The sequence below is a fragment of the Grampus griseus genome (assembly GCF_964374135.1).
Source record: "Grampus griseus genome assembly, chromosome: 20".
Lineage (NCBI taxonomy): Eukaryota > Metazoa > Chordata > Mammalia > Artiodactyla > Delphinidae > Grampus > Grampus griseus.
In genome coordinates this window covers 45,950,691-45,963,478 of record NC_139014.1, presented here as the reverse complement: position 1 = coordinate 45,963,478, position 12,788 = coordinate 45,950,691, and the positions used below count along the sequence as shown (strand labels likewise).

Genomic DNA, 12,788 nt, shown 5'->3' with positions numbered 1-12,788 from the left:
AATCTTACCCATTTTAAAATTTTCCTGAAGAGAGGACTGATCAGTAATTTGTATTTTACATAGATTCATTTTTTCGAGGCCCCTGTCAGCTGGCCGGTTAGCTCAGTTGGTTAGAGCGTGGTGCTAATAACGCCAAGGTCGCGGGTTCGATCCCCGTACGGGCCAGTAACGTAACATTTTAAAAATGTGTACTGCTAATTTCTTGTTGCTTAGGGAAGGCTTGTGGAGCATTTCTAATACCGGAACTTTTCACACCCCAAAGAGAAACGTGCTTAAATTCTTTCCGAGTCGTAGTGTCTTGAGAGAGCAGAAAAGTTTAAGGAAACTGGATCTCTTTCTGTGATCTCTGTTTCCAAATCTCCTGACCATACGGGGGGCTCCTGGAATTTACTATATGACGGTAAATGGAAGGCTGTCCGGGATTGTAACAAAGATTGTTTCAGACCATACATATGGCACTGATCAGCAGAGTGTGAGAAATGGGGTCAAGAAAGGAGTTAGCAAGTGTTTCCACTCTTTCCAGAGCCAAGATGTCCAGTTTGCCCAGGAACTGAGAAGACGACCCTTTCCCTTTCTCTTCTGGATCACCTTGCTTCTGATTCTGCTTTTACTGGGTCTCTGAGCCCAGATCTGTGTCTTACATTTCCCCTCCGTTCTGCTGTTCAGGAGCAGGAACCATATCCTTCCCCATGTGGCCTGGGACCCCCACCCCACTCGCAGCACCGGCCCCAAGAAAACTCCACGGAAAGACTGACCTTCATGCCCATACCTTTGGCTCATCAATCCCTTAACCCCACACAGACAGAGTCTCACCCTTAGCAGCAGCAGCACTTTAATTCCACAAAAACTCAGAAAGCCAAAACTGATTAGAACACTCCACAACAGGTGGGCTTCAAACCCAGCAACAATTCTGTCTGAACCCTGAGAGCAGTGAGACCCCTCCCAACTCACCCCCTCTACCATGCAATACATTCCTTCTAGCTCCACCCAGGTTATGGCTGGGGAAGTGCGAGGGCAGGGGGCCAGAGGGCAGAAGCAGGGGGTTATCCATCTGCAAGTGTGCATCCTTGTCTGCATGGTGTGTGGCCAAGCTTGTGGCTCAAGCTCCCACAGCCCCTGGCACCTGAGATGTGACCACTGGAGGTCAGGGTGGCCACAGTGGGGCTGGAGCCTCCCCTGTTCTCCTTTCTTGAGAACATATGGCAGTCATGTCTCCCAAGCCCAGACCTAAAGCCCTGGCTTCCCAGAGATGGTGCTCTAACTAGGGAAGAGAGTTGGGAGAACAAGGTAGCTGCAGATGGCCAACTGAATAGAAGCAGAGCATCAACCCCACCCACCAGGAGAGGCTTTAGAACTTCCCCGTGTACACCTGCATAAGGCCCAGGTAGTGGTCGCGGGCCTACTAAATGTATCTGGAAGAGCCTCCAATATATAGGCCTCCCCTCAGCGGGCAGGTCCCACCAGGGCTCCCTGAAGAGTCCTTAGGATCCTGCTGGACCCTGGCGTTGCCAGGCCTCTCCTGCCCTCCCGGTCACTTGCACAGGGCCTCCAACACCTCCAGGGTGCGTCGGATATCCCGGACTTGGCGCGCCAGTCCCTGAACTGGCTGCAGAGCCCTCTCCAGCTCCTCACAGCGTGCCAGCAGGGTGTACATGCCCTTGATGCTCATGTCCACAGCTTCGCCTAGGGAGTCCACGGCATCACGGTAGGTCTGGATGCAGCCCACGCTCAGCGCTGTCAGCTCCTGCACCGCACCACCCAGCCCGCGAAGCAGACGGTCCACCCTGCCGCCCAGCTCCCGACTCAGCCTCTCCAGGTCCCGCAGCACGTCGGGGTCGATGGGAGGAATGGCCGGAGTGGGTGGGGGCGCCGAACAGGGCCGCGCAGGGGCAGGGGGCGGGGGTTGAGGGGCGCCGCTCAGGCGGATCTTAAGTTGCAGGTTGTTGGCGACAAAGTGGGTGAGGTCGCCGTGGCGGCTCACCGTGCCCTCGAGCTCCAGGGGGCTGGATATAGTGGCGCGCCGCCCGCCGCCCGCGCCACACTCTGCACCCCCTGAGGACCCGGCGCCGCCGCACGCCCCGCTCAACCCGTCCAGGCTGCGACTGTCCTGAAGGCGGCTGGAGAAGGAACGGCCAGCCCTGCTGGCTGCCGCCGCCTCGTCGTCGTCTTCCTTCTCCTGCTCAACATCCAACCCGCCGCCTCCAGGGCTCCCTCGACGGCAGACGCCCTCGGATGCAGGCCTGTCCTCAGGGTCCTTGCGCCGGGAGGACGCATACGGGTCGTTTTCGGGACCCGGCGCCCCCCGGTTGCTCCCTGCCCCAGAAGGCGTCCCTCCGCGGCCCGGCTCTTCCTCCGGAGCCTCCCATTCTGGCGGGTGGACGAAGCTGCAGCTCGAAGTCTTCGGGGACGCCCTGGGGAGGCGGCTCGCGCCCCCAACGTTCTCGGCCTCTTCCTCCTCGGACAACCGAAGGCCTGAGGGCGGCTCAGAGGCCGTTCGGCCCGGGCCGCCGCCGAAGATCGCGGCTTGCTGTTCCCCCAGAGCTAGAAGGCCTGCTTTGGGCCCAGGCCGCCCCCGGGGCGACTCCATACTGCAGTTGGGGGCAGGAGCCAAGGAATTGGTTCGCCCCGGCTCAGGAGGCGTTGGCGGCGCCTTTAAGGGGCGTTGTAGAGGCGCACCGATTGGCCTTGGGCTCACAATGGTCAGGACGGGAAGAACACTCTGATTGGTCCCGGCAACCAGGAAGTCCCAGGAGAGGAGCTGTTATTGAACGACTGAACGCACGTGAGAACCAGCGGGGTGGAAAGAAGGAGGTGACAGCTACGCTCGTCGCCCCGCCCTTTCAAAAAGTTGAGGGGGCAGATCTTAAAGGTGAAGATCCTGAAATAACGGAGTCCTCCGGGGGCGGGGCTAGGGCTCTTTCCGCCCACAATTGTCACGCCCACAATTGCTGCTTAACAAACACTTATAGTGCGGACCAGAATTGGGGTTCCTAGGAGGTTTTGGGGATGGAAGTAGTATATCCTGCTTGGACCGTCGGGATTCAACCGCAACTATTTGATCAGGAAGGATGAAACCAGAATTCTCAGCAGAGCTTGAATGGTTCGTTCCATCGTCCTCGGCTAACAGACCGAGCAGATGAATTGCCCAGAACGACTCACAGTGGACAGCGAAGCGGGCTTTTAAGGGCTTTCCTGTGTATTTGGCACTCTGTTCTCTGTCTCCTGTCCCCTCCAGGTCTGAGTCTCTCTCCTCTTGGAGGATGGTATGTGATTTTGCCACTACGTAAAATATTCAATAAATTAATGGCCCTGAAGTTCAGAGCCCTGGTACCATTCTGATCTCATCTCTTCCTTCTCTTCCCCTCACTGGTCCTGCTGTAGCCGCCCTGGCCTCCTCACAGCTCCTGTGACAAGACAGACATGCTGCCCCCTCAGGGCTTTACACTTGCTCTTGCAACTCCCCTCCCGCCCTCCCCTTTTTTTGAGGCTGGGTCTACCAAGAAAAATTTTCACCTTGGATATTCCTCCTTCCCTTCTCTCCTTCAGGTCCTTATTCAAATGTTATCTTTTCAGTGAGGCCTCCCCTTACAGTCTGTTTAAAATTTCAACCACTTTCTCCAGCAATTCCCCATCTTCCTTCTCTACCTCTTCTCCGGAGCACTTATCACCATCTGACATACTATACATTTTGCTTACTTGCTCATGTAAGTGCCATGAGGGTAAGACTTTATGTCGGTTTTGTTCTCATTTGTAGCCCCAGTGCTTAGAACAGTACCTAGCGTATAGTAGGTGCTCAGTAAATATTTATTAATTAAATGACCCTAGGCCATTAATTTCCCCTTTCTGGCTTGAACTCATTCAAGATGTGTTTCTATCACTTGCACCCAGAGCCCTGACTAATACAGCATGAGACCAATGGTCTACTGTAATCTTCTCCCCCTCTCTTTGGGAATGACACCCCCGTCCTTGTCTTCCTTTTACTCCTCAGCAAGCAGATGCTCTGTATTCTGCAGGTGACAGAAAACACAAGTTGAATCAACAAAAGCAAACAAACAAAAACAAGGGGAATTTATTGTCATACAATAATGGTCTTAAGGTGTCAGAGAAGCCTGCATTCAGTGCCCTAACACTGTCATAAAGGGCCTGGTTTCTTCCCAAGGGAGTAGCTTTATCCCAAGTGGGCTTCCTCATGGTGGCACTATGTCATTTGTCATTCTTTGGGAATTATAGTTGTCTGCTTGAACTGCTATAAAAAAATATCATAAACTGGGTGTCTTAACAAAATCTATTTTTTTTTCTCCCAGTTCTGGAGGCTGTAAGTCCAAGGTGACAGCTGATTCTGCTCCTGGTGAGGTCTCTCTTCCTGGCTAGCAGACGGCCACCTTCTTGTCTCCTTATATGATGGAGAGAGAGAGCTAGCTTTCTGGCCTTTTCTTATAAAGACACCAATCCCATCATGAGGACCCCACCCTCATGACCTCATCTAAACTTAATTACCTCCAAAGGTCCCATCTCCAAATACCATCACATTGGGAGTTGGGGCTTCAACTTCAAATATGAATTTTTGGAGAGACAAAAATATTCAGTCCATAACTGCGATCGTTTGTCATTCTCTTGGGCCTCCCAGGATCTGAATCCCAGTGTTTGAGGACTCTCCCACCTCATTAGGCAGAGCCCATCTCCCACTACAAAAGCTGGAATACCAAGCAGTCACTTTCCCAGATTCCCTAGCACATGGCTCAGCCTCCACCATGGTCTACTGGACCACTTCTGCAGTGGAATTTTTCCTGACTGTGTAGACTCCAAGCCTAGTCCTTTTAGAGATTCCATGAATTACCCAGGATGCTCATAATAAGGTCTGTTTCAGCTTAAATGAAACTGAATTGTTTTCTGTTGCATGCAACCAGAAGCCCTGGCTGATATACTCCCATACCTTCCAGAAGGGGAGGAAGGACTAGCTTCCGATGCATCTTTCCCAGGAGCCCCAGTTAATCTCTCGTCACATCTCCTTGGCCTAAACTGGTTCACATGCCCAATTTAGTCACTTTGGTCAGGGTGATACCATGTCTTATTGACTTAGGATTTGGAAGCAATCACTCTGGCAAGGTGATTGAAGAATTGACTGATTAGGTTAGAACAATTATGCCCCTCCTGGAGCTAGAGGTGGGTCAGTTCCCTCCAAACTGAAGTAGCAGCGACACAATGGAGGACGGAGGAGGGGCTATGGGGGAGCAAAACAGTGTCCACTACATTAGGGGTCAGCAAAATATGGCCTGTGGGCTAAATCCAGCTCTCCACCCATTTTTATATGGCCTATGAGCTAAGAATGGGCTTTTTTTTACCTTTCATACTCCATCTCAGGCCCATATGATGCAATGAAGGCCCAACTGATGAATGTTGATAACTTTAAGTGCTCAGGCTGGGGGAGAATTTGGAGGTGTGATCTGTTCAGAGGGGCTAAGAAAATAACACAGGCTATTGACTTCAGGGGCATCTATTCCAAAAGAAAGGTATAGAATGTCATGAGACAGCTTGGCTGGCATCTCATGGTCATAACATACACACTGGATACTGACATTGATCCTCTAGATTTGCAACCTTCCTGAGCTCAGAGGATTTTTTTTTTTTTCTTTCTTATTTATTCACTCCCCTGCCTCTAGAACAGTGCCTGGACTGTGGAAAGCACTCAATAACTATTGTCAAACGAATAAATCTAACCAAAATTTTGATATAACTACATCAGAAGGATGTAGGGACAGAAAATGCACATGTGTATGGTGGCAGTGGAGTGAAAGAATGAAACCTGTACATTTTGTAGCAGGAAAACAATAGATAGAGCCTAAAACTGAAAACTTAAGAAGTAGCAACAGAAGCCTGTGATTTGGAAATACACGGTAAACACCAAAAACAAAACAAACCCATAAAAGGATTTGGAATAGGCTGTCTGTGGGGAGAGAGAAATGGGCAGACTCTAGGGTTTTTTTGGGCTTTTTTTAAGCCTTATAACATCGTTCAGTTGTTTTAATCTATGGGCATATGTAGTGGGCTGCATGGTAGCCCCAAAAAAGATATGTCTGTGTCTTAACCTCTGGAACCTATGAATGCGATGTTTTTTTGGAAAAAAGGGTCTTTGCAGATGTAATTAAGGATCGTGAGACAATATTATCCTGGATTATCTGGGTGAGCCATAAATCAAATGACTAGTGTTCTTATAAGACACAGAGGAGAAAAGAGAGAAGACAGGAAGGCTGTGTGAAGACACAAGCAAGAGACTGGAGTGATGCAGCCACAAGCCACGAAGTGCCCAGAGTCACCTGAAGCTGGAAGAGGCAAGGGAGGACTTTCCCCTAGAGCCTTTGAGGGGAGCATGGCATTGCAGACAACTTGATTGTGGACTCCTGGCCTCCAGAAGTGTCAGAGAATACATTTCTGCTGTTTTAAACCACCGAGTTTGTGGTAATTTGTTACAGCAACCCTAGGAATTGAATATAGCATGAGTAACTGAGATGAAAATAAAAACATTTATTGATGTTCTTCACCACATGGCTTAAAAGAGCAAATAATCAACAGATGCAGAAAAAGCATTAGGTGAAAGTCAACACCTATTTTTGATTCAGAAAAACCCCAACAGACTCCACGCTTCCACTGCAGGGGGCGCGGGTTCGATCCCTGGTCGTGGAACTAAGATCCCGCATGCTGTTGCGGCTGACCCCGAAACAAACGCCCAAACCCTTAGCAAACTAGGAAGTGACCAGGCCTTCCTCAACCTGATAAAGGACATGTATTAAAAATCTACAGCAAGCATCATGTATCTAGCAGTGAAACCTTAAACCTTAGGTTAGGAACCAATGACTGCTTCTATTCACTCCTGTGCTAGAGCCTCATCAAAGCGGAAAAACAAACAACTTCTGGGTACAACAATGTTCAATTGCTCCCGGGTCGGCAGGAGTGAACCAGAAGAGGGAAAGAATAGAGGTCAACTAAGAGCAAGTAGTAAGAGAAGGTGGGCAGAGATGGCTGGCGTGCAGGCGTAGCAGAGTGGAGCTGAAGCCCCCAGCATCCCCAGGTCTGGGAGTCAGAGCAGGGGAAAGAAAAGACTTGGGGGTGGGGTGGAGCTGACCAGGTGGGGGTTAGAGCTGAGAGGGCAGGGTGCTCCCAGGGGCAGTGATGCAATGCCAGTCCTGGCACCCGGCATGGGCAACTCCCCCGCCTCCTCCCCACAGGTGACAGCTTCCTTCACAGCAATTTCTGCCTGTAAACATCTACACTCATCAGTACAAAAAGCTTCAGCCTTTATTAGATAAAGAGGAGGTAGAAGACAGATGCGGGAACAGGCCAGGGACCCCTTCTCCTAACTACACATACACAGACATACAGACACAACTGAGAAAATAACAGGGACAGTTCAGGGGACAGACTGAAGGGCAGAGGGGGGCAGCACCCTCCGGGAGTGGGCCCGGACCCAAGGGTGGGCTGCGACCTGAGCCAGTGGCAGGCGTTCTGAGGGGTTATGCTTGAGCAGCTTGGAGATAAGGTCCTGGGCTCCTGCAGGCATGGAAGGGGGGATCTTCAGGTCCACCTGCAGAGGTAAAGGAGAAGGAGGGCCCCAGCTTTCATCCTGGCTGCTTTCCCTTCACTGCCCATCTTATTTGGCGAGTGACGTAAGCCCCACAACCACGATATGCCCACTCCCTGCCCCTGGCCCCTGGGCCAGCACAGACCCCAACCACACACCCGGGGCTAGCCTCCCACCTTGACGATGCGCCGATACGTCTCGTTGTGGGAAGCACTCTCGAAGGGGGGGTTTCCCACAAGCAGCTCGTAGCAGAGCACTCCGATGCACCACAGATCCACCTTCTCGTTGTGCGTGCGCCCCTCGATCATCTCTGGGGGCAGGTAGTCCAGGGTGCCACACATTGTCTTCCTCCTGGAGGTGGGGGTGAGTGGGCAGGGATCCCAGGTCCAGACCTTCTCTCCTTTCCCTGAAGCTTGACAGGGAGCCCAGAGACCCCAGGATGTGCCAGGGGAGTGTTCCAACCAGGCTCTGACGGAGCCTTTGGGGTAGGAGTGGGGCGAAGACATACACTAAAGCCCCAGAGGTGGGCTTACACACTGCCTCTGCGTTTCCACACTGAGGGCTGTGTGTTAAAATAATCAGATATGAGGGCAATGTTCACCTTAGAATTAAAGGAAAAATCTCAAATGTCCATCAAGCACATCCTGCTTACATTAATCAGGTGACATCTCTACTATGCACTATTATGAAGGCATTAAAAGTGACGTGGGGGCTTCCCTGGTGGCGCAGTGGTTGGGAGTCCGCCTGCCGATGCAGGGGACGCGGGTTCGTGCCCCGGTCCGCGAAGATCCCACATGCCGCGGAGCCTGCGCGTCCGGAGCCTGTGCTCCGCAGCGGGAGAGCCCACAGCAGTGAGAGGCCCGCGTACCGCAAAAAAAAAAAAAAAAAAAAAAAAAAAAAAGAGAGACGTGGGCGTATTCTCAGTGATATGGCAAGAAGGTCCCAATATATTTCAAGTGAGAAACCTGGGTGGCAAAACTGAGTCTCCTGTTTTGGTTTTTTTCTTTTTGGCCACACCGCGTGGCTGGCAGGATCTTAGTTCCCCAACCAGGGACTGAACTCCGGGCCAAAACAGTGACAGCGCGGAGTCCTAACCATTGGACCACCAGGGAGTTCCCAGAGAGTCTCCTATTTTTGTAAAGATATTGCTGTGTCTGTATATTTACATAAGAACCACCCAGAATGTCTCTGGGTAACAAGATCTGGAGTGGTTTTACTTTGAATGCCCCAGCCTCACCCCCAGGGCCGGCCTCCTGGCCCACCATACCTCAGGGAGGGGGCGTGCACAGACCAGCCGAAGTCAGCAATCTTCAGCTCTCCCTGGAGCCCCAAGAGCAGATTCTCCGGCTTTATGTCTCTGTGAATCACTTTCTTCCCGTGGCAGTATATCAGAGCATCCGCCAGCTCCTCCATAATCTGGGGGGCCAACGACAGGCAGTCAGACAAGGATAGACCCCGGGCTGCAAGCAGCGTCCCCCCAGCCTCCAGCCGGTGCCCCAGGTGCCCACCCGCCCCGACCGTGGCTGTTCGCTGCTCGTCAAAAGTGTGGCTTTTCTGCAGCTCCTTGTAGAGCTCCCCCCGGGGGGCATACTCCAGAATCAAGTAGATCCTTCGCCGGTCATAGAAATAGTTGTAGAGACGCAAGATGTTGGGATGCCTGGGAGAGGAGACAGAGGAAGCATCAGGCTGTATCCTGGCATAAGGAAATGGGAAAGATGACAGGTCCCACTGCAGCAAACTGGGTCAGGCTTGGGCCAGGCAGGGGACACCAGGCTGGCGGTGCTAAGGGGGAACTGGACGCAGCTCTCTGGGTTCAAGGCTCTGGCCAGGACTGAGAGCTCCTTGGGGCTGCCTGACCACAGCTGCAGAGAAGACAGTCCGGATGTGGTGGGATTGAAAGAGGAGCAGGGGGTTGAGGCGCCAGGGGTACTGTGGCTCGAAGGGCGCTGCCGCGTACTGCAGATGGGCCTGGATTTCGATCTCCCTGCGCAGCTGGTGCTCCACACCCTCCTTCTCTATCTGAGACTTGAAGAGGACTTTGAGCGCCACGATGAAATGGCTTTTCTTCTCCCGAGCCAAGTACACATTTCCAAACTTGCCTTTGCCCAGAGGACGCCCAATCTCAAAGTCGTCGATTGTGAAGGAACGCCTGCTGGAGGGGGGGTGGGGGGTGGTAGGCAGCTGAGTACCGGTTAGTCGGTCCCCTGAGGCGTTTGCCTTCTCCCTGCACCTCAGCCCATCCTGCCCGCAGCCCTGTTTCTCTTCCAGGGGAGCTGAGGATGGATCAGGCTTTCTTGCCTCCCTACTCCTCCTGCCCTTACCTTCTACCTCCCCCATTTCCTACCTGTTCACTGTCCCTCCCCCTCTCTTGCCACCCCAAGGCTTGGGGCGCTTACATTGAGAAGTTTGGGGTCCGACTGTTGTTCTCCACCACCTTCTGGAGAGGGGCAGCTAAGGAAAGAACAGGGAAATTGAGGCCATCCTTTGACATTTTCATCCCCATCCACCTTTCCCAGACCCTAGTCCCCTCAGGTCGATGCCCTCCCCTTGTCCTAGTTACCTGTGGGCTGGGCATTGGAGCGGCTCATGAGGACAAGCGCAGAGGGGGTGACAGGCTCCTTCCGGAGGACTCTCTGGGGCAGGGTGTTCAGGCCAGACTGAGCCTGAGAAGGACCAGGGGGGAGCTCTGAGAGTGCCTTTATCCCAGTGACCGGGTTGGAATGTGCTACAAGCAGCATTTCAGGACTTGCTATAAAGCCACCCACCCACCTACCCAATCCCCAGTTCAAAGAGGAACACTGAGACCACAATTTTCCTACTCAGCCCGAAGACTCTGCTCAGAGCCCCACAGAAAATGAGTTATTAATAAACAACCTAAGTCAGCCTAAGATAGGGACTTACCCTCACACCTAACCTCTCACCTCTTTGGCCCTGGCCCACTCCACATTCTCAGGCCCAAGGCTGTCCAACCTTCAAAGTCTTGTCCATAACACCACTCCTTTACCCAGTGCCCCACCCCAGGGGGCAGTACAGGCTGGGGTAATGAACACACAAAATTCAAGGAGCTTTAGCACAGCGGTATTCTCATGGTCCCCTAAGCTCAGTCTGTTAAGTCTCAGATAAGGTCCTTGTGGCCTTGAGTGTTCAGCAAATCTCAGTATTTACCCCTTTGCCACAACAGGCTTTAGGACACTGAGGGCTACTCTAACGGCCCTGGACCACTTTTCACTTTCAACTTCTGAGTATTATACACCCCTTTCTTTTAGGAGTGACCAGTGTGGGCATGACAATGTTTTCTCATTCAGCCTCCACTATTGACAGCCTCATTCAGAGATTCACCAGGGAGGCAGCTGGTGGACAAGGGGACATACGGACCCCCCCCCAGGATACTCAAGCCCCGCAAACAGAGAGCAAAGCCCATGCAGGGCCCCTTCTTTCTTCTTTAGCCAAGAGAGGAAGAAAGCCTCAGTGCCCCTACAGACCTGTTTGCAAACAGTGATATTAGCATGGAATTTACAAATAAGCAAGTTGAACAAAATAGAGTGCAGAAATAGATCCACATATATGTGGGAATTTAATATATGTAACAAAGGTAGCATTTCAAATGAGAGGGTAGACTCTTCAGTGAAAGGTGTTGGGACAACTGGAAAATAAAGCCATTGAATGCTTACTTCACACCAGTCATTAAAATAAATTCTAAATTCTTAATTTAGACTTGTCCTGGACCTTTTAAACTTATAAACGTATCTAAATCCTTCCAGAGTCTATTTCTATTTTCTGCCTAGCCTATTTTTTCAGGACAAGGGTTGGGAATCATGGCCAAAAGGCCAGACCCTGCCTGCTCAGTCCCAGATGTCATCTGGATGTGACAAATAGGCTCAGCTCTGCAGAGGTCCTCACAGGCTGGTCAAACTCAAGTTGGCAGCACCTGATAGGATGTGGCTACAAGTGACCAGACTGGGACCCATAAACTAGTGCAAAGCCGGGAAGAAAGTGGTAAGAGGATCGCCCTCTGCAGGACCTCAAATCTGCAAGCGGGACCTCGCCACGCGGGTGGGGGGAGGGGAAGTGGGAAAGCCCTTACCGTCTGCCTGCCGTAGGGCCAGGGGTAGGCGTTCTCCTTCTGGGCCATCCTTAGAAGGGAAGGGGGAGGGAACTGGGCAGAGAAGAGAAGCAGAGCCATGAGAAGCAGAAAAAAAGGAGAGAGAGAGTGAGGGGTCGGACAGATCTAGCCGGAAGCGCTTGTCTGGGGCTGGTGAAAGGGAGCAGGTTTACAAGCTGGCCTCATCAGGGCGCATCCCGGAGCTCGCCTCGCTGCCCCAGCCCTGCTACCGGCCTCACCCCTTTCCAGGACCCTCTCTCCACTTTAGAGCAACCAGCAGCCCGGCAGAGTGCGTGCGGGCCCGCCCAACGGACCCCCCGACCTGCCGGATCACCTGACCTCTCCCGGCGCAAGGCCCCCGAAAGGAGGACAGCTCACCTGGAGCCGGCGGCACAGCCACCTCCCTGGCGGCTGGGAAACAACTGAACCTTCCCGGCCGCGCCCACGCAGAGGTCCTTTCAAATCTCCCGCCCTGGCCCCATTGGCTGAGCGCGCCGCCCATGCCCAGTCCTCATTGGATGGGTGTCCCATTACGTAGCCCTAGGGGCCCAATGGAAAAGGTGGAATGCGAGCGCCGGAGCAGCTCGGGTTCCGGCTTAGGAAAGTTTCCCTCGACCCCCGAAATAGTCTCATGGGTTTTTTTTGTTGTTTTGTTTTGTTTTTAAAATTTAAGTCATCGATATATCTGGAATTTATCCTTGTATGAACTAGGGTTTAACTTTGTTTTTTGTCAGAGAGCCAGTTATGCCGGCATCATTTGTTAAACAAACTGCACCATTCCCAAGGGAATTTAAATGCTACCTTTGATATACTAAGTCAGATTCTCTATTCAAGTTTTATTGCTTGTTCGTTTGCACGTGTGTTTCTTTTTTTTTTATTTTATTTTTTTCGGTACGCCGGCCTCTCACTGTTGTGGCCTCTCCCGTTGCGGAGCACAGGTTCCGGACGCGCAGGCTCAGCGGCCATGGCTCACGGGCCCAGCCGCTCCGCGGCATGTGGGATCTTCCCGGACCGGGGCACGAACCCGTGTCCCCTGTATCGGCAGGCGGACTCTCAACCACTGCGCCACCAGGGAAGCCCTATTATTATTGTTATTATTATTATTATTTT

The 12,788-nt window shown here is 52.3% G+C and overlaps 2 protein-coding genes across 4 annotated transcripts; both read right to left on the bottom strand.

The window, feature by feature from the left end:
* Nucleotides 1-824: 824 nt before the first annotated feature.
* Nucleotides 825-2,611, bottom strand: BORCS6 (BLOC-1 related complex subunit 6). The gene has a single exon (XM_082679784.1). It carries the CDS (start codon nucleotides 2,585-2,587, stop codon nucleotides 1,532-1,534), a length of 1,056 nt encoding a protein of 351 aa, XP_082535910.1. The 5' UTR covers nucleotides 2,588-2,611; the 3' UTR covers nucleotides 825-1,531.
* Nucleotides 2,612-7,196: 4,585 nt separating this feature from the next.
* Nucleotides 7,197-11,708, bottom strand: AURKB (aurora kinase B; the record flags this gene model as incomplete). 3 transcript variants are annotated; one of them, XM_082679542.1, is made up of 8 exons in its annotated part: nucleotides 7,197-7,579; nucleotides 7,753-7,927; nucleotides 8,844-8,992; nucleotides 9,095-9,233; nucleotides 9,534-9,725; nucleotides 9,973-10,027; nucleotides 10,137-10,239; nucleotides 11,661-11,708. In XM_082679542.1, 8 exons carry the CDS (start codon nucleotides 11,706-11,708, stop codon nucleotides 7,406-7,408), a joined length of 1,035 nt encoding a protein of 344 aa, XP_082535668.1. In that variant the 3' UTR covers nucleotides 7,197-7,405. The 3 variants fall into 3 exon arrangements, with proteins under 3 accessions (XP_082535668.1, XP_082535667.1, XP_082535669.1); XM_082679541.1 differs by lacking the exon at nucleotides 9,973-10,027 and having other exon boundaries at nucleotides 9,534-9,780; XM_082679543.1 differs by lacking the exons at nucleotides 9,534-9,725; nucleotides 9,973-10,027; nucleotides 10,137-10,239; nucleotides 11,661-11,708 and having other exon boundaries at nucleotides 9,085-9,165.
* Nucleotides 11,709-12,788: the final 1,080 nt, after the last annotated feature.